This window comes from Nuphar pumila, chromosome 15 (assembly GCF_984573655.1).
Source record: "Nuphar pumila chromosome 15, dmNupPumi1.hap1.1, whole genome shotgun sequence".
NCBI classification, from domain to species: Eukaryota; Viridiplantae; Streptophyta; class Magnoliopsida; order Nymphaeales; family Nymphaeaceae; genus Nuphar; species Nuphar pumila.
Genome location: NC_143263.1, coordinates 7,312,162 through 7,337,966, shown reverse-complemented (window position 1 = coordinate 7,337,966; position 25,805 = coordinate 7,312,162). Strand labels below are relative to the sequence as shown.

Below are 25,805 nucleotides of genomic sequence, written 5' to 3'. Positions count from 1 at the left end.
TCCAAGGAAGGACACTTGTTCAAACCAAAAAACATACTTAAAGAATTTGACATAGAGTTGATATTCTCTAAGTGTCTGCAAGACTATCCTCAAGTGTTCTTCGTGCTGCTCTCTCGTGGTGTAAAAGATAAGAATGCCATCAACAAATACCAGCACAAACTTATCCAAATATGATCTAAAAACTCTATTCATCATATCCATGAAGGTTGTTGGTGCATTAGTCAGACCAAAAGGCATGACCAAGAATTTATAATGGCCATATCTTGATCTGAATGTAGTCTTAGCTACATATTCTTTCTTAATTTTTAGCTGATGATAACCCGATCTCAGATCTAACTTCGAGAAACATGCAACTCCTTAAAGTTGATCGAACAAATTATCAATCTGTAGCAATGGATATTTATTCTTGATGGTCACTGCATTCAACTATCAATGATCTATGCACATTCGCAGTAATCCATCATTCTTCTTAACGAACAAAATTGGATCACTCCAAGGAGATACTGACGGTCAAATAAAACATTTCTCTAGTAACTCTTACCGTTGCTCCTTAAGTTCCTTAAGTTTTGCAAGTCCCATCCTATATGGAGCCTTCAAAATGAGTGTTGTTCTCGAAACTAAATCAATTTGAAACTCAATTTCTTGATTGGGAGGAAGACTTGAAAGCACTTCTTGAAAAATATCATCATATTCCTGAACTATATCCATGTCAGATATGCTGAGGTCTTCTATCTCTTCAGTCTTCATGTAGGCCAAAAATCTCATGCATCCCTTTTGAATATATTTATTGACCTTTAGACAAGATATGATCGTTGGTTTCGGTAGTTTTCTAACACTCTGATATAAGAAAGTTAGAGTCTAAGGGTTTTGAAAATTGATAATCTTTATTCTACAATCAATGGTGGCATGATGATCCGACAACCAATCTATGCCAAGAACGACATTTATGTCCTTAAAATCGAGTTGCAGTAAGTTCACAAGCAACTCACGATTTTCTATATTCACTATACAGTTGATATATACCGTGTCCATAATGGTGGACTCGTCTACAGGTGTTTCTATCAAGTAAAAAATACTTAATCGTGAATGTGCAACAAGCAACTGTTCCCCAAAAGTTAAAGTTGTGAAACTTTGCGTAGCTCCAAAGTCAAACAATACATATGCAGGAATATCAGAAATAGAAAGTATACCTTCCACCACTTAAGGACTAGCCAGAGCTTCTTGAAGAGCAGTCGCGTAAGGCCGTCCTGGTACCATGGGCTTCTGCTTCAGGGGTGTGCCATTCCTTCGATCCAGTTGGGAGCAGTCATTGGCATAGTGGCCCATCTATTGGCAGTTGAAGCACCTCATATTCCTTAATTCACACTTGCCCTCGTGCCTCTAGAGACCACAAGTCCTGCATATGTTGTCTGATTGGGCTAACTTCTGGATCTTTTGCCTCTTCACTTGTGATCTTCCCACATTTTATGTTTGCTTACCCTGGTTCTGACCAGGGGTTTGACCTCCATACTATCTCTTATTTTTCTGCTAGAATCTTTTCCTATACTGAAATTTTCTTTGCGAAGACTCTGTCACACCGCCACCATTGTGTTGGGTCTTATTTTTAGTCTTCGACTTTTCCTTTTCTTGGGGCTTCTCTTTCGTCCTCATCTCCCAAAACTCGTATCTAGAGGCGTAGTCCACGAGTCGATTATATTTCTTTATCTGTTGTGGTCCGACCAACCTCAGAATTTTGGGTCTCAAGCCCCTCTCAAAATGTCTATACTTCTCTTTCTCATTTGCCACCAAGGACTTGGCAAAAAGAGAAAGAGAGTTGAAACAAGTTGTATACTGGGCTACAGTCATATCGCCCTGCTACAACTTTCTGAATTTCTCTTCTTTTTTCACTCTCTGACACTTCAAAAAGAATTGCTTGTAGAATCTTCTTACGGAGGTTGATAAAGGCAGATACATATCTTGCTCCAAGGTGTCCATGATGGATCTCCACCAGTGCTCTACATCGCTGGTCAAATTTGACATGACTATCCACACTCTCTAATCTTCTAGACATTGTATGACATCCAAGGCCTTCTCCACTTGCATTAGCCAATTTTCTACTGCGATACTATCAGGAGCGCCATCGAAAAATGGATGTTGCATGTTTTTGAACCTCTCAGCCCAAGAGGTGATACCAGAAATAACTGTTTGAGGCTAACTCTACTGAGCTCGAGTCGCTTGCAAGAGTTTGTATAAGATTTGATTCGTGGTGAACTCGAGAGGTATCTTCATTCTTTCCCCTATTGAGCTTTCTGCTGGCGATCCTTGTGGGATCTCCATACTATGTCCCTCATCCCCACGAGCAACCTGATTTTCAGGGGCACCAACAGACAAAGGCGTTCGATGCTCTTGAGCATCCTCCATTGTGAGGGGTGATAAAGGCGCTCTCCGGGAAGGCTCAACAATGCACTCTCCATTCCCAATTGTTGTGTCGAGCCGACGCATCTCTCGCCTAGCGACCACAATGTTCTTAGATAGATAGGACGTTCTCCTATGCGTGGCCATATATGTTGCATTGAAATTATCACGTAATGAGATTATTATTTAGTTTGATTATACTCGTGAAATTTCAATACGTGCAAATGATTACGATATTAGTAAAAAATATCTTATTTTATTTCATCAATCAATCTAATACATATGAAAGAAACATTACTAACAAGCAAAAAAAAAATAATGCAAGACAAGAAAGTAGAACTAGACTAAATAAACTAATTATTTCTAATGTTTCGTCATGTCACTCTTCAATCCACCCGAAACATGGTCATTTCCTTGAACTCCTTCATACTTGATGAGGGTGACTCGCAGGAGGAACATTCATGTCATACTGAGGCGAAGTAGGAGTATAAGTAGGTGTGGAAGGAGTGTGGGTAGGGGAGGCAGGAGTGTAGATAGGTGAGACATGATCATCAGTGGGGTTTTCATTCTCGCCTCCTTCCTCCAAACTCCTCGAGGCTGCCTGTCGGTGCCCTAATCCTGGGCCGCTCCTGTTTGCTTCAGCAGTCTGCCATGCTGCTTACAGGACCTGAATCGTCGCACTCCTAGTTTCTTCAAAAAGGAACTCTCCCACTAGATGTAAAGCTCCTCAATTGGATGCACTCATTGCAGCTGAATAACTAGCTTGAGACATATGTCGTCCCTGTGCACTGGTCATACGAGAGGCTCCTCGAAACACAAAGTTTGCGCTAGGAGATGCTCTTCTTGCGACTCCTCTTTGAGCCGCCATCCAATCTCCCCACATCCGAGCACATACTGACCGAGCTCTCTAGTGAGTTCCTCGCTCGTAAGACTATCTGCTTAGATCCAACCCTGTTTGCTTGGATTCAGATCCATTACTTATCTGGATCCAGAACAATCCGACTGGATCCAGAATGGTCTGACTGGGTCCTTACACTCTGACTGGATCCAAAACTGTTTGACTGGATCCAAAATAGTCTGATTGGATTCAGAACATTTTGACTGGATCTAGAATAATCTGTTCTAGACCCAGTTCTGATAAGGATCCAGGACTGATCCAATCAGATCCAGAACAGTCAGTATGGATCTAGAACAGGTCCAGATCAAACTGGATCTAAACTGAAAACCCAGATCCAGTTAGATCGAACCAGTTCGGCCTGACTCAAGTTTATCCAACTGGTTCGACTGAGACCTGATTCAGTCTGAATCGGTTCTTCGTGAATCGGTTTGATCCGAACCGGTTTAGTTCAGATCGGTCCGGTCTGAACTAACCCATATAAACCGGTTTGACTAGACTCGGTTTGGTCTGAACCGGTTTAACCCAAACTGGTTCAACCAAAAAATTTCTTTCTTTTTTTTTCACTTGCTTGATTCGGTCTGGGTGAGACCCAGACAGACTCGGTTCGGTCTGCGTCGCACCCAGGTCGATTCGACCTTTTTTTTTTTTTGGCCTCGGTCTGGGTCGCGCCCAGACCTACTGGGCTTTACAAAAAAAAAGGGGGACCAAAAGGGCAAAGCCCTTTTCGGTTGCAGAGAGGGGGCGGCCATTTAGTCGGCCCTCTCCCCTTCTCTCTTTTAAGCACGGGCCAGTCGACCACGACAAAGGCATCGACTACCGACATTGGTCGGTCGGTTGACCCTCTCTCTCTCTCTTTCCCGCACTCTTTCTGTATTTTTTTTCTTTGATTAACCGAAACTCGTCGGCAGTCATGGCTGCCAGCCCTCTTTGTCCGAAACAGAAACAAAGAAGAAGAAAATGAAGAAGGGGAAGAGAAGGAGGTGCTCACCTAGTTGCCGTCGTCGTCATCGCCATCGCCGATAAGTTCCCTTCCCTCACCCTCTCTTCTGCTCTCTCTCTCTCTTTGTCTCTTCTTTTGTCGCTCATTGGGATGCGGTGGAGGGAGGCTGCGTGAGGGCACGCAGGGTGAGGATAAGCCTCACCCTTGCGGATTTTTTTTTTTTGGGGGGGGGGGGTGAGGTTTATCCCTACCCCCTCTGGAAACATAGCTTCTCTTTTGGGGAAACCGTTGTTTTTTTTTTTATACTTATCCCTTCCTGCGACTTCGCCGGAGGGAGTTACATCAACTGAATTTATAAGTGAGACCACAGTCTTGCATTTTCTCCATTAATCTGATATTCGCTGAGTGCTTCCAACATTATCAGATGATGGTGTGAAAGTTTTTGCAGGTTGTATCCAACTGTAAAGCTCTTGCCAACCGTTTGATGGAATCGGGGTAAAAACTGGCCTCTGGTGGAACAGATAAAACTGGTCTCTGGTGGAACAGATAATCACCTTGTGTTAGTGGACCTCAGGCCTATGGTAAGTCAATTGTTCAACACTTCCTTTTTCTTTTACCCCCACATGGATGTTGGTTGATTGTGTTTTCTCACTTGAACATGCATAACGCTTTAACAGAAAGAATCTATAGGTATTTGGTAAAAGAAAGATGAGTATCTGAAAACAATAGAGTTTGATTCCTTTTGCCAAAATGACAACCAGAAAATGCTACCAATTTTGATCTTTGTTTCTTTTGATAACGGGGAGAAACCACCATTATGGTTTGGACGTCTCATTACGAGCCAAAAGGTGGCACCTTGACCATTGCCCTGTTTCAGTGTCCTCAATGTAAAACTCCACAAGTACTCCCCTCGCCCAGCAGGGATGGTTTCTCATTGGCTTTGACCTTGGGGTAAGAGATGCACACCCTTGGTATTGAACCCACGATGTCATTCAACAAGAATGCCTTTAGCCGACCCACCTAGCCAGGTGTATGGGGCCCTCGTGGGCTCCAATGTTGATCTTTACAAAGTATCTGGAATAAATAAGTGCGCTTAGTAATCTAGAAACTCAATTCTGAACAGTGACCAACTTTGAAATTTCAAATTTTTAGACAGGAAATGCCCTCAAGACTCGAGCAGCCAAGGCCCCTTTCAATTAATTAGGTTTGTTTGTAAGGTGCGATTTGTATACTTAATTCAGGCCTTCTTTTTTGTATGGTGATTATTTTCACCAATTTCATTTTCTCTGGTTATTATTCTGTTCTTTTGACATGAAGGCCTAACTAGCCAGTTTCCATTGCCTGGCGTTTAGGAATAGTGCCTCCTTTGCCTTACAAAGTATTCTATCGTAGAGAGAGAGAGAGAGAGAGAGAGAGAGAGCTCTGCTGTTAGCAGTGAAATGCTTAAAAGGGCAAGGAAATTATAGCTGATTTCTCTCGAGGGAAATTCGATTTATGTTTTTGTTTTGCTTGCATTTTTATCAGCAAATCATTGGTCGAAGTTAATAAATGACATTAGGAAAATATGTAAGTTATAAAAATAAAGAATATCACCTTGTGTTGGGACGTTGCAAGTTCGAATCCCAATGGTATATGGTTGTATAACTGATAGGGGTCTGCCTAACCTCAGCTTTCTCTGTCAAACAAAAAAAAAACATAAATATCCCGATAAAACCGGGATATTATGTGTTCTAACAAGGCCAACGACCAGGCAGGAGTGGCAACTTCATTTATCGAGTGATGTCAGTCCAGCTATGGTGAGTTTTTTTTTTTTTTTATAGTCCACCCCCCTCTCCCCCCGCCAATTATTGACCATACATTGGCTGGCCTCTGGCTGGTAAAATGCATGAGGTCCCCCTTGCCCACCCACCAGGGAGTACACCAAGCTTCGACCTTGCGACAAGGGATGCCATTCCGTGGGGTCCCAGAATTGATTCCCATGTGAAAAAGAGGGAAAAGAAAGGCACTGTACAGTCCATGAGGGCGAACAGATATGGACAATGGGGTGGGTCCCTTGACTCCTCACGTTCCGCTTCATCAGTTTCCGGATATCACCAATTGGTGTACCCATTTGAGTTTGGATGTTAAACATTCGCAATTTAAATTTGGATTCGAATCTAAAACTAATACTCAATATGACCCGTCAATCAGATCTGGAGTCAAATCCAACTAAATGGTAATTGGTTCTGCCCCATTGGACATCCACCAAACCTGACCCGTTGACATCCCTAGGTATTCCTATCTGGCCTGTATCTGAGGTCTGTTTACGTACGCTTACAGAGAAATGAAGCAGGATGTCTCTGTTGGGTTTGGACATGGAGATTTCAGGTTTGTATGTTCCCCTAATCTGGCTGGATCACGTAGGTGCATTGGGTATTGACCCACTTTAAGTTCCAGTAGTTGGACCCCAGGATGGATCCATTTGGGTCAAGTTTGTTTATGGCCCCAATGTGGAGATCGGACAGTGCCGTTGTTCAGAATGTTGCTTTGGTTCGAGACAAAAGGACCCAAAAGTCAAGTTCCACCAAGGCTTTGTTTGGGAGCTGGAGATGGGGAGTTAATAGATGCTAGTAGGGGTGTCAATGGGTTGGGTTTGACCCGGACCTGATCCGTACCAAACCCTATAGGGTCAGGGTTTGGTGATAAATAAGAAGGTCCAATTAGAATCTGGGTCAAACCCGAAGGGACTGATTAATATATGGAGCTGAGTATGGTTTGTGAAATTTCATACCATACCCAGACCCGATCAGTACCAAACCCTATAGGGTGAGGGTTTGGTGATAAATAAGAAGGTCCAAATAGAATCCGGGTGTGACTGGAAGGGTCTAATTAATATATGGAGCCGAGTATGGTTTGTGAAATTTCATACCAGACCCAAGTCCGACCAGAGTTTCAACTAATACCTGTAAATTTTCAATGTAAAAAAATAAAAAATATATATATTATTTTACCAGGTATGGTCCGGGTCTGGTTAGTGCAATCCTTATAGGATCCGGGTCTGGTTTCTCTTATGGTGGGTCCGATTGGACTGGTACCATCATCTCAAATCAGGTCTGGGTTTGGTTCCATCTAGGTCAGAACCAGAACCAAACCCGACCGATTGACACCCCTATATTCTAGATTCCCCATTTACCCTCATTGATGTTTGGAAGGGAGGTTTACAGTAAACACCGATCTTGATTCGATCCAATCAGACCGTAGATTTGGGGCAATACAATGGGTTGAATTAGTTAAGCGATTCAAACCCATACGATCCAAGTAACAGATGGACCTGGGCCTAGTTTATAGAATTTTATACCAGACCTGCAGGTTCGAACCTGAGCTTCCATTAATATCCAAAATCTTTCAGTGTAAAACATATAAAAAAATAAAGATTTCAGTCTGGCTGTTGTTGTCGAAACCCAGACCTGGATCTGGTCAAGCCTCAGCCAACTCCAGCCAAGCCCATATCCAGAACAGGCACCAGCACCTCAAAGTTGGATCACGGTTTGGACCTACTGAACCTATACACAGATGTACCTAGCCTTGTAAGCCAAAGAGCCCAACAGAAGCACGCTAGGTTCGACCAGGTCCATCCTAGGTCCAATCTTCAAAACCACTAGATTCAGCAAACTCGGACGGTTTTGAATCACTGTCGTGCTAGACCTTAACTAAAAACAATGCGAATGTTTTGGATTTGGGTTCGGATATGCTGATATAGAATGTACTATGACATCATGGGATGTGGGTATCGCTAGTTTGGATTTTGTTTAGATGTAGGTATCACCAAAACCTCAAGATTCAAGATAATAGAGACGTGGTTGACTGAAGTGGATCCTTCCCACATCCAAAATCAGTTAGCTGTTCATGCCTACCGGTTTGGAGTTTGCATGTAAATGAACCTGAATCCTAATTGGATTATGATTATTTTTTTATACTTGATTATGAAAACTATAAACCAGATCGGACCATCTAGATAATCGGGTTAAAAAAGAATCCTAATCTAATTAACATCCAGGTCCATTTACATGCAAACTCCAAACCGATTGGCATGAAGAGCTAACTGGTTTCGGATCAGTGGGAAAGATCCACGTCTCGATAGATTCTTGAGTCTGACCATTGAGGATTTGGTGATACCTACATCCGAACCAAATCCAAACTAACGGTACCCACATCCCATGATGTCATAGTTCATTCAGCTATACAGCATATCCGGACCCAAATCCAAAACATTTACGTTGTTTTTAGTTAACTCAATTGATAGCTCATCATCAAGTTTAGCTTTTGTAAATTAGTATAAGCCAACTATTTCATCAATTTCAAGGGCAATTATTATATTCAACACCAAATTAGCAATCTAATTAAGAAACAAACAAGACATTAAATGGTTGAACTATACCAGATTTTGACCCTGATCAGACTATATTAATTTATTCGGTTCTGACCCGTTGGATGGATCCAACCAGGTGTCTACGTTTCTTTCCAAGACGACGCATATTCAGATATATACTATCCAAATCCAAAAAAATATAGGTCAGATCTAATTTGGATAGGGTCTGAACTCTGACCCGTTTGCACCCAACAGGTAGGAAGGTACAATTGAAAACGCGGGGCCCACATTGGGCCCCAAATCCCTAAAATAACCAAGAAAACTGAAGACGAAAAGCTCACACTGAAAAGTAACAGCCTCTGTCACAAAGAGTGAGTTTTTTTCAATGGTTGATAACCAAAATTTAAAATTACAACTTTTTATTCAAAAATTAACGTCGCTACCATAGTGACAAACGTTTTTTCCGGCAAAATCTTGTTTTTCAAAACTCGTGAGTAATTGAATTTTTTTTGTAAATCTCGATTTTTTTGGCAAAATCTGGGCAATAAAAAATTAATTAAAAAATATACAAATATTTATTATAAAAAATATTAATAAAAAATATTTTAAAATAAAAACAGACTATTTTTTCATGATAGATAGCTATTTAAAATGTAAATATCGCTTTTAAATCATGGTATTTAAGTTTTTTCATAAATCTCATGATATTTTGAAAATCTCGTGAGAAATTACCGTTTTAAACTTTCAGGCAATTTCTCGTGAGATTTTTCATAAATCTCGCAATATTTGTCACTATGGTCGCTACTTTATTTGTTGCCATTTTACTTTCTATATAAAGTTCCTATGTATATTTCATGGTCACATACGTAAGCAATATTTTGAAAACATTGCGATAATATAACTGTAAATTTATAAAAACATATTAAAGGCAAAATCTCATGATATTTGAAAAATATCAGAATTTTATATATATCTCGATAATATCACAATATTATCGCAATATTATTTACAATATTATCAATTACTTTTTTTACTTCTTTTCTGTATCATAAATATGTTTTTTTCTCTTTTTTTATAATTTTTACTTATTTTTATTATATGTATATTTTATCATATAAACATATTACTTTCTTACTTTTTTATTTTAATTCGGAGAAACCGCCTTAGGATTAGAGACACTGGCTCCAAAGGCTTGGATACTTAATTCTTCTTTTTTTTAAGCTTCAAGTTTTTTCTGAGATTTTTGGAGATTTATCAATTAAACCTATATTATCGTAAGAATTTACCTTGCCTATAGGCTATAGCCTAGGCCGTATTTATGGCTGATATTTTTTTTGCAATTTTTTATACGTACCGATATTTTCCTACTTTATCGTGATTTTGATTTTCCCGAGAATGAGATTTTACCGACAACCGATGTCAGCGAAACGTCGAAAGCTGGCGTTCCAGTTTCGATATAACCAAAGGCCTTCACTCTCTCTCTCTCTCTTTAACGGCGAGTTCTTGACCATAGAGCGAGAGATTTCGGTGCTTGTACGTTGTTGTCGATGGCTCAGCTCATATCCTCGGGGTCAATCCACAAGCCTTCCTTCTTCCCCACCACTCCTCCCTCTCTCAGACCTTCACTCTCCCAGAGATTGGTTTTTCCGGAGAATGTAAGCGCCGGAAAACGCCGGCGGAGCGCGGTTGCGGCGTCGAGCCTCCGGACGAAGCAGTCGGAGCCCGAGGTTCTTCCCGCCTTCCCTGTGGAGGTTCCTCAGACGGTGGTAGCTCTCTCTCTCTCTCATTACAGCCAAAAGTTTAATAACCATGCCAGATTTTGTTCTTTTTTTTTTTTAAATATCTTTTGCATTTTTTTATTTTCTTTCAAATGCATTTCTTGTGGTTTCTTGCTTTTGTTTCATATTTTTTCTTTTTCACTTATAGAGGAGGAGGAGAAAAAGGAGTTTTCTATGAAGACATGTGGGATAAGTCTGGAGTTTTATGTGGGATTTGTGTGTGTGTGTGTGGGGGGGGGGTTGCTTGGATGGATGCACCATATGAAGATATTGCGGTTGTAGTTGAAAATTTTGCATGGTGGGGCACAATTCAAGATCCCGGCTTATCCAGATTTTATGGATAAGTGGGTGGTTCCAGATTCCAAGCACTCTCGTGAGGAAGAGTAATTTGAAAGTAAACGAATGCGTAATGAGTCAAGATTTAGATGGATGGGTGACCTAACTGAATGAGCTTATTTGCATGTCAAACGAGTAGAAGAGAGAAACAACAGGGCCAAGAAAAATCGAAATTGAAAGAACATGGCAGCCATGGGAATCCAGGTTCGAACCCCAGTATTATTCCCATGTTTGGGAGCTGCAATTACTTTAGCGGGATGGTTTTATTTCCCCATTTTTTCTTACGATTTGGAAGCTTTTCCCCTTCCCTTTCCTGTACAATGTTAGCATTGTTAGGGACAGAAAAAACCCTAATGAAAAACTCGTGTTCATGCATGCATGTGGGTGTGGGTGTGCACAGGTGAACGGCTAATATTGATATCTCAGTATTAGCAGAAATGCAGCTTATTTGGAGTAATAAAACAGTTACCAAAGTACTGCAGAGCAATATCAGCAAAATTTTGATTAAAAAAATCAGCTATGAAAGAGATGGATATCTTTTGCAATAAGAATAGTGGGTTTCTTACCATAGCATCTCAATGAATTTAATTACTTCCGCCAACATTAGTAATTGGTGCGGGCGTTACACACATGGGTTTACCTAACTTTAAACTAGTTATATTAGTGTTAGTAGTGTACAACGGATTGAAATGACCAAAGCAAACTTAAAAGCAATTTTTGGAAAACTTAACAAGGTGTACTTTAGGAATTTGAATTTGAAAATTTAAAATGACCTTTTTTGACCTAAAAAATAACTATGTATTTTCATAAATAGAATGTTTTGGCCATTTCAATAAGTTGAATGTTGCTAATGTTAATATAACTAGTTTAAAGTTAGATAAACCCATGGATCACATACATTGCAAACACATGCATGCTCTTTAGAGAGTTCTGTGTGGTCAAGTGTAACCAATATTTCCCCAATAAGAGAGATAGATAGATGAGGGATAAGTTTTCGCTGTAGATGTACACACCGCAAATTTGGTATTAGAATAATATCTTATTACTCATTCATTTTGAAGTAAATCTGACCAAGGTTGTCTCTATCGTATGATACAATATGATACGTATCATAACTTTGGGAGAAATTTATACGATACACAGTACGAGTGTGTATCGAGTGTATCGTACGATACACCTGTATATCGTGTTGTATCGTATGATACAAGGCATATTGTACGATACACCTTCGGCGCACTTTAAAAAACCGAAAGTTACTTTTTTACTTTTTGGGTTTTAAATACCTCTTGAGGGCCATCTTCCTCATTTGTGTAGAGGCCATTAGAGGGGACCCCACAAACCCTAGGAGCTGTGAGAGTGATTTGGGGGTCAATCCATGCGTAAGGGATTGGGCTTTTGCAATTTTTTCAAGAGTGCATTTTCACCCTTTTTTCACTCAATGAAGTGGATTAAGGTAAAAAATCTCTATTCTATGTGTGTGCAAACTTGTTGTCAAATATTTGTATGCCTGTATTTTTATTTTGTGGTTAATTGGTTATGTTTTATTTTAGATCTTTCGATATCGTCTTCATGTTCATCTTATATAGATGATCTTGTGTAATGGATGATGTACCACGATCTGGGTCATCATTGAGATATGCGTTTTGTAGTTATATTATTAGAGGTGGACTTCATAGATTTAAGCAACATATTGCACATACAACAACAACAACAACAACTACGCCTTCATCCCAAAACAATTGGGGTCAGCGATATGAACCAAAAAAGAAATTCATTTTGGGTCTTCCACATGAATCCTTTTCCTCCAATCATTTCTATCCAACGCCATGTCCTCGGTGAGGTTCAAAGCATTCATATCCTTTCCTATCATCTCCATCCAAGTCTTCCTAGGCCTACCCCGACCTCTTTTAACTAATATATTTTCCCATTTCTCCAACCTTCTAACTGGAGCATCATTAGGCCTTCGCCGAATATGTCCAAACCACCGTAAACGATTCTCTCGCATCTTATTTTCAATGGGTGCAACACCTACCTTCTTACGTATCTCTTCGTTCCGAATCTTATCTTTTATTGTATTTCCACACATCCATCTAAGCATCCGCATCTCAGCTACACTCATTTTTTGAATATGATGTCTCTTGGCAGCCCAACATTCCGTACCATATAGTAAAGCGGGTCTAATAGTCGTCCTATAAAACTTTCCCTTCAACCGCAATGGCATTCTACGATCGCACAGCACTCCAGTAGCACTTTTCCATTTCATCCACCCAACCTTTATCCTATGATTTACATCTCCATCAATTTCTCCATACTTTTGAATGATGGATCCCAAATATTTGAAATAATCATTCACCGGTATATCTTGCTCACCAAGCTTCACTACACTCCCATCACTACTTCGTTGCTTACTAAACCGACATTCCATATATTCAGTCTTACTCTTACTCAACTTAAAACCTCTAGCTTCCAATGTCTGTCTCCATAATTCTAACTTAGCATTAACCCCAGCTCTAGACTCATCAATCAAAACAATATCATCAGCAAACAACATACACCACGGTACATTTTCTTGAATTGATCTCGTAAGCTCATCCATCACTATCGCAAATAGGAAAGGGCTTAAAGCAGATCCTTGATGTAACCCAACCGTTATCGGAAAATTGGTTGTCACCCCTCCACAAGTGCGGACATTGGTTACTACTCTTTCATACATATCTTTAATTATACTAATGTACTTGAGAGAAACACCTTTCTTCATCATTGTCCACCAGAGAACGTCCCTAGGTACTCTATCGTATGCCTTCTCTAAATCAATAAAAACCATATGCAAATCTTTGTTCCTCTCTCTATATCTTTCAATAAGTTGTCTAAGAAGATGTATAGCTTCCATAGTTGATCTTCCAGGCATAAAACCAAATTGATTCTCCGATATCATGACAACCTTCCTCAACCTAGACTCAATCACCCTCTCCCAAAGTTTCATAGTATGACTCATGAGTTTTATACCACGATAGTTTGTGCAATCTTGTATATCACCCTTATTCTTATATAAAGGCACCAAAGTACTCTTCCTCCACTTATTAGGCATCTTATTTGTTCGCCAAATCAAGTTAAAAAGATTTGTCAACCATTCTAAACCTTTCTCTCCCAAGCATTTCCAAGCCTCGATAGGTATACCATCTGGGCCAACTGCCCTTCTTGATTTCATTTTCTTCAAAGCCTCTGCAATTTCTTTCTTTTGAATCTTGCGCATGAAGTCACGATTTATCTCATGAAAAGGAATGGAGAAGTCTCCAAGATCTTGAGCATGACTATCATTAAATAGCTTATCAAAATAATCTTTCCATCTCTCCTTAATCTCCTCATCTTTGACTAAAACCCTTTGCGTTTCATCTTTGATACATCTAACCATACCCAAATCCTTCGATTTCCTATCTCTCATCTTTGCAAGCCTATAAATATCCTTCTCGCCTTCTTTGGTATCCAACTTGTCATAAACCTCCTTATATACCTTAGCCCTCGCGTTTCGAACAACTTTTTTAGCTTCCTTCTTTGCTATCATATACTTCTCCAAATTCTCATTATCACGACTCTTACTTAGATTTCTATAACACTGTCTTTTAACCTTAATAGCTAATTTGACATCCTCGTTCCACCATGATGTATCCTTACCTAGTGGTGCACCGCCTTTAGACTCACCCAATACCTCCTTAGCTACTTTTCTCATACCACCCGCTATCTTATTCCACATTGATTCTGAATCCTCCTCGAGACACCAATCAACTTCCTTAACTACCTGCTCTACAAACATTCCTTGTTTAGCTCCTTTCAGTGCCCACCACTTAATTCTAGGATCTATCCTATGTCTATCCCTTTTGCGGCATTGTCTAATTCTAAGATCTAAAATTAAGACTCTATGTTGTGTAGCTACACTTTCTCCTGGTATAACCTTACAATCGATGCAACAACCCCTATCTCTCTTTCTAAGTAGGAAAAAATATATCTGACTCGTATTAACCCCACTTTTAAATGTTACTAGGTGAGACTCCCTCTTCCTAAACCAAGTGTTTGCTAAGATCATATCATAGGACAAACAAAAATCTAAAATCCTTTCTCTACTTTCATTTCTTTCTCCTATACCATAGCCTCCATGGATATTCTCAAATCCATCCCTACTAATGCCTACATGTCCATTAAGGTCACCGCCGATGAAAAGCTTTTCTCCATAAGATGTCTCTTGTACTACTCCATCTAAATCTTCCCAAAATTGATGCTTAATGGAATCATCTAAACCTACTTGAGGTGCATAAACACTAATAATATTAATAATATCCGTACCTAATACTAATTTAATAACTAAAATTCTATCACCCTTCCTACGGACCTCAACTACATTATCTATAAACTGACGACTCATAGCAATCCCTACTCCATTCCTATTCCTATTTATTCCTGTATACCAAATCTTATATCCCCAAGGTTCTATCACTTTAGCTTTCTCACCTACCCATTTGGTCTCTTGAAGACATAAAATATCAATCTTTCTCCTACACATAACATCTACTAACTCTACCAACTTACCAGTTAAAGACCCTATGTTCCAAGTGGCTAACCTAATTTTATGGTCTTGGACTAACTTCTTTACCCCCACCCGTCCAACAAAGTGAGGGAACCCTTGCCTATTTGACACCACACCCGGGCGCCGGTGTGACGCGTCGCTTCTGGGCGACGACCTAGCAACCCTTGCACATTTATCACTGCCTCCGGGCTTAGAGAGTACAGCGCGTCGCTCAGTAGGGAACGCCCCAACGAAATTCAACATATTGCACATGTTTGTCAAAATTTACGTCCATGTGATTATCCATCTATTCCTACCACTTTTTGTGTTGATGTTATTGTTGAACTAGAAGAAATTCAAAGAATAATTTTGCAAAAATACAAAGAAGGACTTTCAACCATTGTTCTAGATTCTGAAGATGATGATGATGACCCACTTGCCAAAAATATGGCTGAAGATAAAGAGATCATCGCGCGGCAGTTAGATGCAACACTGAGAAATTATTGTCCTAATGTTTGGCAAATAGACTCTAAAAGATAGTTTAGCTTTAGGATCTTTATAATTAAGAACTTTAGAGATGAAGATTGGCATGTAAGACGATGGTTAAATGTAATGTTTTTAGTTATCATGAACACTTAGTAGTTTAGTTATGACTTATGACATTTTAGTATAACTTGGATGTGAATTTAATATTGTTAGCTAAGGCTTTAATTGTGTTTAAAATTTAAATTATGCAGTTGTTTTTTATTTACATTGTCAGTTATCAGTTGCATGGTTTGTTATTAATTTTGGCAGGAGGAGGAAAATAAGAAGATGTTGATTATGATTATTGAAGTTTTATATAATATTTTGTTTTCGTTTATGTAATATGAAAGTATGAGTCTTGTGGCATGTTCTTAATTGCAAGAGTCTTATGTAGCTCATAGAGACATAAATGCTTCATATCTGATTTTATGGTTGTATTTTATGCAATTCAACATTGTTTCATGTGTTATGATTTTTTAATAATTTTTTTCTTTTTTTTTTTGGAAATTTTGGAATTTTTTTATTAAAAATTTACGATACGATATGATATGGTGTTACTTTGGACCCGACCGATATGGGTAGTGATACAATATATGTACAACCTTGAATCTGACCACACAAATGGATGTATCATGGTTCATTACTTTATAACATACTTTTAACTAATACTTAAAATTGTATTTTAGACAAAAAATAGAATGAACAGTCCAGATTGAACCAAAATGTAACCAAGAAACAAAAAGCTTTCTCGTGTTCAAATTGTTAGATGAAAAACATCTACATCATCACAAATTGTTTCGTAGCGAGTGGTCTACATCTTCACATGCATCTGATGGACACTGGAACTCAAAAATATGTCCATCTGTGGGAGATATTACAATAAATAAAGAAGACTTTACAGATTATGACACTATGAAAGCTTCAATGGTTATTCCACTCAATTTTACATACAAATGTTGGGTCTATCATGGTTGTGATCTTTGAAAAGGAATGCATGATCAAAAACATGTCTTAATGTATTCTAGCAGCATTTACTTGGAAAGATATGTTCTGCCATTCATTTTGACTTTGTTGATGCCATCAAGTGCGTTGCAGTTCTTAATTTCTGACAGTCTTAAATTTTATGTGGTCATGGAGATGCACTGTTTCTTCATTTCTGTCATGTCCTTGCCATGCTTATGCTAATGTTTATGTTACTTTCTCATTTTTCTTAATGTATTTGTTGATGCAAAAAATATGCCTTTTTAATTGACATCACAAATTGATTGCTTATCCTCCTAAGTAGGGCATCACCAACTTTGACCATCTTCAAGATGCCCAGCAACTTGTGGACATGTCGACTGGCTTGTTGTCCCGGGCAACTGCTAGGCGGAAGACAAAAATTGTTTGCACAATTGGTCCCTCAACAAACACACGTGAGATGATCTGGAAGTTGGCTGAGGCTGGAATGAATGTTGCTCGTTTGAATATGTCTCATGGGGATCATGCATCTCACCAAAAGGTTATTGACTTAGTTAAAGAGTACAATGCACAATCAAAAGACAATGTGATGGCAATTATGCTTGATACCAAGGTGAGCTGTTCATCTCTTATTCTTTTCCATTTCTGGCATTGTAACATGACTTCTTGATCATTGTCAAACCCCATATTGTCTCTGTATTCCTGCTTGCATAGGAATCTTTATTGCCCTTGGCTCTTGGTAAGTGTAATTCTAAATCTTTTTGGAGTTGAGCTAGGAATATATGTATATGTTGTGTGTGTCTATATATATATATAGTATTTTTTACTCTCTTTTTCCCTTTTAATGTTAGAAAAACAGAGCGCCATTTTTCAATGTATGGTCATAACTCACTGTCCCGAGTGATTCAAAATCAAGCATGTGGCATTCTTATGCCAGATTACATGTCATCCATTGCTTATCCGATTGCATTTGATCTTCATTCAAGGGATGACATGATCTGTTCTAATATTTTTTTGGATAATGATTAGCATGACAGAAGTTTAGCCTAATTATTTTTCTTCATTTTCATACACTTGCACAGCCATTAGCATATCTTTTTAGATTAACTGAGCCTATCTTTGGGTGCTGCTTTATTATTTGTCATAACAATTAGCATGGCAAAAGTTTAGCTTAATCATTTTTTCTGCATTTTCATACATTTGCGCAGGCATTAGCATGGCTTTCTTAGATTAACTGGGCCTATCTTTGGGTGCTGAGTTATTATTTATCTATGTTCAAATTTACTTCTGCTTGGCTCCTCCTCTTTCTTTCTTTTTTGGTCTTGTTAGATTCATGTAGCTCTGTTGTGCCTCAGGGTCCAGAGGTGAGGAGCGGTGACTTGCCTCAGCCAATCACATTAACGGCTGGCCAGGAATTCACTTTTACCATCCAATCTGGGGTTGGCTCAGAGCATTGTGTTAGTGTCAATTATGATGATTTTGTTAATGATGTGGAAGTGGGAGATATGCTTCTTGTCGATGGTAGGTTTTCTATTACAATAGACCAATGGCAATTCAGTGGTGTTATATGGATAGTATATCCACTTGTCAATTATGCCAAGCTGTAAATTATTGCAAAAAACTTGGTATAGGTTCTAACATGGAACACCATACTTCTCTTTTTTGAGCTCATTTCTTGAGCTTGTGCATGTAAACTTTATTATCATGGATTTTTGACCTTTTTAATGTGTATATTTGGATGCCAAATTTTTGCTCCATTGCCATTTTCAGTTAATGTGCACATACACATTCTGAGGACATTAAATGTTCTATTCTTTCATCAAGTGAATTTAAGCCCGTTAGCCGTTGTTGGTGAAGTTGCAGTACAATCTGTTATATTGAACTAGGAAATGGTTGATTATGCTGATAGTTATGTAGATTGGTCTGGCATAATTAAGTGCACTGGTAACCAGTTTGGGCTCGCCAATCTTATTTTGCTCTGTCATTCTTATTTTGCTTTCTGGATCTCATACCATGCTCTTTAAAGAACAATTCATATTAAAATACCAGCCAACAGAAACATCATTTTCATATCGGAATTTATTCTATAATTATTAAAACTGTACAGTGAGCCAATTACTTTGATTTTGTCAATAGGGATTCCTGTCATCCAATTTTCCAGGAATACACAATCGATTATTTACCAAACTATCATTATTTTTGAAATCATAACATTATTAGTAGTTTAGTATTGGAAGGTTGAAATTACTTTGTGCAATTATTGTGTGTTTTGGTAACTTGTTTGATAGAGCTGCATGCACCATTACATGCAAATTTTCATTTTGGGATGATTTACTTCTCTTGTATGTCCAGGGGGTATGATGTCTTTATTGGTGAAGGCAAAGACAGTAGATTCAGTGAAGTGTGAAGTTATTGATGGAGGAGAGCTCAAGTCTAGACGCCACTTGAATGTTCGAGGGAAGAGTGCAACACTTCCATCCATTACTGGTGAGACCATAGGATGTATAGTGCATACATTTGTGTAGCAGAAGTACCTCTATCATTTTTGTTCACCTCCATTCATATTGTTTTTGTTAATGGTAGACCTTACATCGCATAGATTTTTGGCTGACATAGGCTAATCAGTGCCTTGATTTCTACAGAAAAGGATTGGGAAGATATTAAGTTTGGTGTGGAAAATCAAGTTGACTTTTATGCTGTTTCATTTGTCAAAGATGCACAGGTGGTCCATGAATTGAAGGATTATCTCAGAAGTAATTTTTCTAAATAATCTCTTTACTGGTGTTTCACATTGAAGTACTCAGCTACATATGATCTGGTACATTATTTTGCTTGGGTGTTTGTCTGATTTTGTTTTGTCTTTTCAGGAAATTCTGCTGATATACATGTGATTGTAAAGATAGAAAGTGCAGACTCTGTACCCAATCTGCATTCTATTATTTCTGCATCAGATGGAGTAATATAATTGAACCGTGTCTGTGTTGAGTTATTTTTATGTCTAGTTTTCAAGTCAATTATGCATTTGGAGCACACACAAATGGTGCTTATTTACAGCCATTAACCTTCATAAGCAATAAAAAAGTATGAACTATTCATGAATCATGATATCTTTGACTCCTTATTTGCTGAGATTTCATTATTTAGTATAAACTTCAGATTGCATCTCTTGGTTGTATATATTGTATCTTATTGTTGTTGATATAGGCTTTTAAGCTTATGCTGATATCAATGTTGATTCCTTTCTCAACTATCATATCATTTCATGATGGTTCTGTGGCGCCTGTGCCCTGCTTCTTTGAATTTTTTTTCATATATTGTTTCTATTTGGCTCCATGTGAGAAAGGGTTTGAATTATATTACCATGTTTTCCCTGTTTGTATAAACATTTACCGTTTCTGGCTGACAATGCTCCATGTGATTGACTATTCAACTCAAAAGGCTGACTTACAAGCCTATCATCTTATATTACAACTTTATTGAATAAATACATTGTCTAATGTTCTTTATCTGAATACTATGTAGGCAATGGTTGCTAGGGGAGACCTTGGAGCTGAGCTCCCTATTGAGGAAGTTCCTCTACTGCAAGTAAGCTTTTCTTTTTGGTTTCTATTTGTACTGTAGTATCTGAGGTGAGCATAGACTGTGTCTTTTCTTTTTCAATTCCTGGTTCTTTCAGGTGATTAATTAATAGATCTTGCTGTGGCTATGTTGATGTATGTATTTTATTCCATGCGAGATATAGGATGAATGACAGGAAGTGCATCTATTCATTAGGTGGAAAACCCAAATTGATGGACCTCCATGGTAATCATTGAATAATTTCGTTCAGTATTTAAACTCAGTATCGACATGAAGTCAGTAGCTCAGAATCTCTAGAGACCATAGATGAAACCTTAGTTTCTTTCTTGAACGTTGCATCTTCCCTTAGTTTCTTTCTCAAACATAGAATCTTTCTTTTTCCTTTTGTGATTTCTTTTGGTTTGTCAGACAGTTGTTTCAATCTGAATTGCAAAAGTTTCAAAGCTATTATTTGTATGAACAGCTATCTAGGATCTGATTGTTACATATGCCTAGGAAATCCTAGGCAAGCCATGCAAGAGCTCCCATTACTGGACCTTTTGATGCAGTTTTTTGCACACACTCATCTTGTGGAAGTTTCCATTCTTCCTTTGCTTGGTATATCTAGTTAAGGTTTTGTAGAATTATGTCCAAATGGTGCTTCTTAAATTTGTCCATATGCTAGTGGATTTCAAGAATTTTCAATCTATGATCAAATTTTCTGTTGTTTTACAAATATATTTTCTTGGATTCTGATTTCAATTTAATTAACATGCCAGGGAAGCAGATCAGGAATAAAAATATATCAAAGAAAACAAATGAACACAGCGTTGCATTGAAATCTAGTAAAAGAATGTATACTTACCAGAGTTTGAGTAACTAAGTCTGATTTAAAGATTTAGACTGTATTAATACTTATTTGTGTATTTTCTTAGAATGTATAGTGAAAGAATAAAAAATGATGATACCTATCTTTTCAAAGTGTCTTCATAACTTCTATCCCTTTCACTGGATTATGTTTCAATGAAATTGACTGTTTGAAGCTTCCGACTTGTAGGAAGAGATCATTAGGATATGTCGTAGCATGGGAAAAGCTGTCATAGTTGCAACCAATATGTTGGAAAGTATGATTGTTCATCCCACTCCAACCAGAGCAGAGGTTTCTGATATTGCCATTGCAGTTCGTGAGGGTTCTGATGCTGTCATGCTGTCAGGGGAAACCGCTCATGGAAAGTATGTTGCATAACTTTTGTTACAATCTGAACAAAATTGTTGAATTCTAGAAATCTTAAGTTATGTTTTGATGGTCTTATGTTTTCTTTTATCCTTCTATAAATCAGCGCTCTTTTAAAAACTTGTGCGGAGACACAATATTTTGATGTATTTTTGGCTTGGAGAAAAGAGAACATCAATCCGTCCAAGGAATATTCTGCTGTGATATATATATATATATATATATATATATATATATATATATATATATATATATATATATATATTCTATCACTGTCAAAGGGACGTTTGCATCTAATCTTTGAATACTTTTTGTTAGTTTCAAAGCTTCCAGCTGAGTATCTTATCTTTGAATCTCTCATTTTACTTTGTCCAACAAAATGTTAATAGCTAGGCAAGTCGCCCAAATTCTGTCAGTTAATGTAACTTGCACTTCGGCAAGCATGCTACTTTGTTATCTTGAAAAGGCTACTTAACTTGAGGAACTTCTGAATTACAGAGATAGCTCTGGCTGCTATTTACATACTTGTTCTGTGTGATGCTGACATTTATGTAGACCTTACATTTGACTGATTTGGACTACTTGCAGGTTCCCATTGAAGGTAGTAAAGGTAATGCACACAGTTGCTTTGAGAACTGAAGCAACCATTCTGGCAGGTGAAACACCTACTAATCTTGGTCGGGCTTTCAAGGTTAGCACTGCATCCCTATAACAATTTCTTTTCTAGCAGTCACATGCTTCCCATCTTATTTTCATCCTTTTCCTGCTATACTGAACCTGGATCTTCCTGTACTTTGCAGAATCACTTGAGTGAAATGTTTGCATTCCACGCAACTATGATGTCAAATACTCTTGGCACACCAATCATGGTCTTCACAAGGACTGGATTTATGGCAATCCTACTGAGCCACTATCGTCCTTCTGGGACCATTTTTGCTTTCACTGATGAGTATGTCCCTGATTTGCAGTGTTTAAAAGAAAATAACATATGTACTTTTAGTGAACTATAATATCTGGAATATATCTTTTTTCCAGATTATGCTGAAGAATTCATTTCAAGCACATGCATATATCTGATTTCTTAGGGTTGGGGCTGCCTGTCTTGGCTTTTTCAACTTAGGCCAAGATCCTTTGGAGGTGGCTGGTTTTGTCATGGTGCTAGTTTGTGCTCCATGTGATAGGACTAAAACATTTGATCTATTTCACATTGTATAGCTCATCATATTTACTCTTCTTGCAGGGAGAGAGTGAGACAGAGATTAGCTCTGTATCAAGGTGTATGCCCGATATACATGAAATTCTTGGATGATGCTGAAGAGACCTTTAAAACTGCCTTGTCTTTATTAAAGGTATGAAGACACCTTTTTTTAGGCTTCCCTTTATAAGGCTGACCAGTACATAAGCTGCTGTGGTTTGTAAACATTGGATTCTAGTTCTGTCATCATATGTTTGCTACCGAAAATTGCTAGAATGTTCCTGAATTAGTTTCCCAGTATTGATTCTAGTTCTGTCTGCAACTAAGATTTTGTCTTGAAGTAAATGAAGGAATTGTTCTACAGTTGTGACTAAATCTTTCACATGTGAATATAAAATTGCTTGACACAAAAAGACAGGATTGCTACATTGTGGCACTCTTTTGAAAGATCAACAGCTTTTCTTGTGGGAAAAGAATGATTTATCTTTTCTAAAAGCCCTTCATGTTGACTTTGTTGGTGACCTGGTTGAATTGCTATTCAAGTTCCATACAAACATGTGAATTAGCGAGACAGGAAAAGTATATGCGAGAATATCTCTGATGGATCTAGTTGGTCACTCCCTGGCAACTGAATATTTTGTTAAAATCAATGGCCACATTCTCTTAACTGATGGTTCTTGGGTTCAAATTCCATCTAGGGTTATTTTTTAGCTTGCTTGTCTTTTGTCTGGTTCTGTCCTAGTGGCTCAGGATTTTGATGAGTTCAACTCCTTCCTGATTGAGCATGATCATACTACCCAAGTCCTCTGCTGTTTTCCCTTGGTCTTCTACAACTTTAAATGTAAAAGTACAACTGCATTTCTTCCAATCATTGATGAAAAATGAAAATGCCTTTTGTCTGGACCACAGTTTTTGTACTTGGGCACCACTAATTTTGTGTGCTACAATGCTAGATTTTCTTCTCTTCAAAATGATTATGTGACTGTTTATGGGAAGATTCAGCATGCATTTCCGTAAAGTGTAGTATTGGTGAAAGAGGGTGCATGTTGAAATTTGAATTGTAAGAAGGCATGTCATAGGGATACTCCAATTTACTAGTGCTTCCTGTCCACGAATAGCACTTTAAATGGGTAGATAGACTAAAATCGTGTATTTCTGTCTTGTAGACATGTTCATCTGATAGAGGTAACTGTCTCGACTGATTTTTCATTTCAGAACCATGGAATGGTAAAGGAAGGAGAGGAGGTTGCTCTACTTCAGAGTGGCCGGCAGCCAATCTGGCGGTCTCATACAACTCACATTATTCAGGTCAGGAAAGTGGAGGCATAAACAGGGGGCCAATTGATGTAGCAGCATTGCAAAATTGGCTGACAAGTGATACATTGGACCTGTTCTATCCATGGTGATCTTCAGGAGCATACTGACAAAAACAAAGAGCCTGTTCCTAGGTGATTTCATTTTAGGCTTAATCAATGTGTTATCTTTGTGTTTTCAGTTTCTCATGTGGGATAACTAATAGCGATGCTATTGGGACTTCATTTAACAGCTATTGGTGGATCTTTAGCACAGGACAGTTTTCTTCATCAGACTGCAATTTTGTGTAGTCTGATTGGTCTCCTTTCTTGCCTATATTGCTTCCAGACTTTTTATTCTGAATGTTCTCATTTTAGCTGAAATTTGTTTGTCCAACAGGTCATTTTTCTTTGGAGTTTTTTCCTTCAATGGAAACAATAAATTTTTGTACGTTTCTTTTATGTTTTTGGAGAGAGAGAGAGAGAGAGAGAGAGAGAGAGAGAGAGAGAGAGAGAGAGAAATGTATTGCCCTTATGTATTAGACATGGTATGCCTGTTGTGAGCACGCACAACTGCAATTCAACTTCTGAAAGATGTATGTGCAGACCAGACTGTGGGCAATTAAAAAGCAACAAGGGCAAATATGTCCAGGGGATGGATATATGGTGGTCACAAAGATAAAATTATAATAAATATATTAAAAGCTATTTAGGAGTATTGTCGATAAATAAGTAGGTTGTATTATTTAAGATGGTTTAAATATGCTGAATGAGGACATGTTACAGCAACAAAAGAAAATATTGACCCAAGCAATTAATAAGAGAGTTGGTTGAAAACTTTAAGGCTATGCAAGATTTCAGAGCGACTAAAGTTGGAATTGTAAACATGAAGGAACAAAATTCATAAATTCTACCTTATGTGATTGTAATAGGCTTGAGATGATAATGAAGAAGAATGTTTGTACCATAGTTACTAGGAAGCAAAATAGATACAGGAAGTGATGCGTGAAGCTGAATCGGGGAAGTGAGTGTTAAAAAATATATGAAGCGTGAAGCTAGATTTTGGAAGTGATTGTGGAAAAGAGTGAGAAGTGAAAAAAAAATGAAGGAGAAGCGAAAAAAAGCATAATGACACAAAAAAATGGAGGGAGAAGTGAAAGAGAAACAAGTTTGAAACCAAAAGGATGCAAAAGGAAAGTGATTTGAGAGCGCTCTTCCCCCGAATGCGAAGTGTGTTTCCCCATGCTTCCCCCCCTTAGGAGGTGCTTGCAGTAACTATGGTTTGTGCCATATAACTGCTACAAATAAAACCAATGTCTGCTGCCTACATGCCTTAGTGGGACTCCTCATGAATAAAACGTTGTAACTTGCCCAGTTGAGTTGGCTGCATACATCCAACCTCCATGAATTTTGTTGTACGGCTCTTTGTTTACAACTGAGGCCATTTCTTATGCCTATCTGAGCAATAGCTTACCCAGTTGAGTTGGCTGCGTACATCCAACCTCCATGAATTTTGTTGTACGGCTCTTTGTTTACAACTGAGGCCATTTCTTATGCCTATCTGCTGTTCAGACTGAAACTTAATCCCAAGATAGAACTGCTGTTGTATTGCCTTCAATGAACTGTGTTTATCAATGTATTTTTCACATCTTCCGCTTAAAAACAGCGAGCTCACTCTGACATTGCTGCTTTTGTATAGAATATAGTTACTGAAGGCTTCTTAAAGTATTGGTACTTCGTTTCAAAAGCATGAAATTACACTCTTCTTTCACGCTTTCGAAGCTTCGTG

General features: G+C 38.2%; 1 protein-coding gene across 3 annotated transcripts; it reads left to right on the top strand.

Moving 5' to 3' along the window:
* The first annotated feature begins 9,987 nt into the window (after positions 1-9,987).
* On the top strand, positions 9,988-24,471 carry LOC149814334 (pyruvate kinase isozyme G, chloroplastic-like). 3 transcript variants are annotated; one of them, XR_016428092.1, is made up of 13 exons: positions 9,989-10,346; positions 17,063-17,350; positions 18,093-18,258; positions 19,090-19,224; positions 19,380-19,490; positions 19,605-19,693; positions 20,260-20,322; positions 21,353-21,528; positions 22,118-22,220; positions 22,330-22,478; positions 22,770-22,878; positions 23,940-24,172; positions 24,271-24,471. XR_016428092.1 is itself a non-coding variant. In XM_089990218.1 (12 exons), the coding sequence occupies exons 1-12, from the start codon at positions 10,128-10,130 to the stop codon at positions 24,051-24,053; spliced, it is 1,722 nt and encodes a 573-aa protein (XP_089846344.1). In that variant the 5' UTR covers positions 9,988-10,127; the 3' UTR covers positions 24,054-24,471. The 3 variants fall into 3 exon arrangements, 2 of the variants coding, with proteins under 2 accessions (XP_089846344.1, XP_089846345.1); XM_089990218.1 differs by having other exon boundaries at positions 9,988-10,346; positions 23,940-24,471; XM_089990219.1 differs by having other exon boundaries at positions 9,989-10,343; positions 23,940-24,471.
* Positions 24,472-25,805: the final 1,334 nt, after the last annotated feature.

Coding starts and splice junctions, on each gene's coding strand:
- LOC149814334 (XM_089990218.1), top strand. CDS start 10,128: ATGGCTCAGCTCATATCCTCGGGGTCAATCCACAAGCCTTCCTTCTTC. Junction 10,347..17,062: donor TGGAGGTTCCTCAGACGGTG/GTAGCTCTCTCT, acceptor CCTCCTAAGTAG/GGCATCACCAACTTTGACCA. Junction 22,479..22,769: donor ATTTTTGCTTTCACTGATGA/GTATGTCCCTGA, acceptor CTCTTCTTGCAG/GGAGAGAGTGAGACAGAGAT.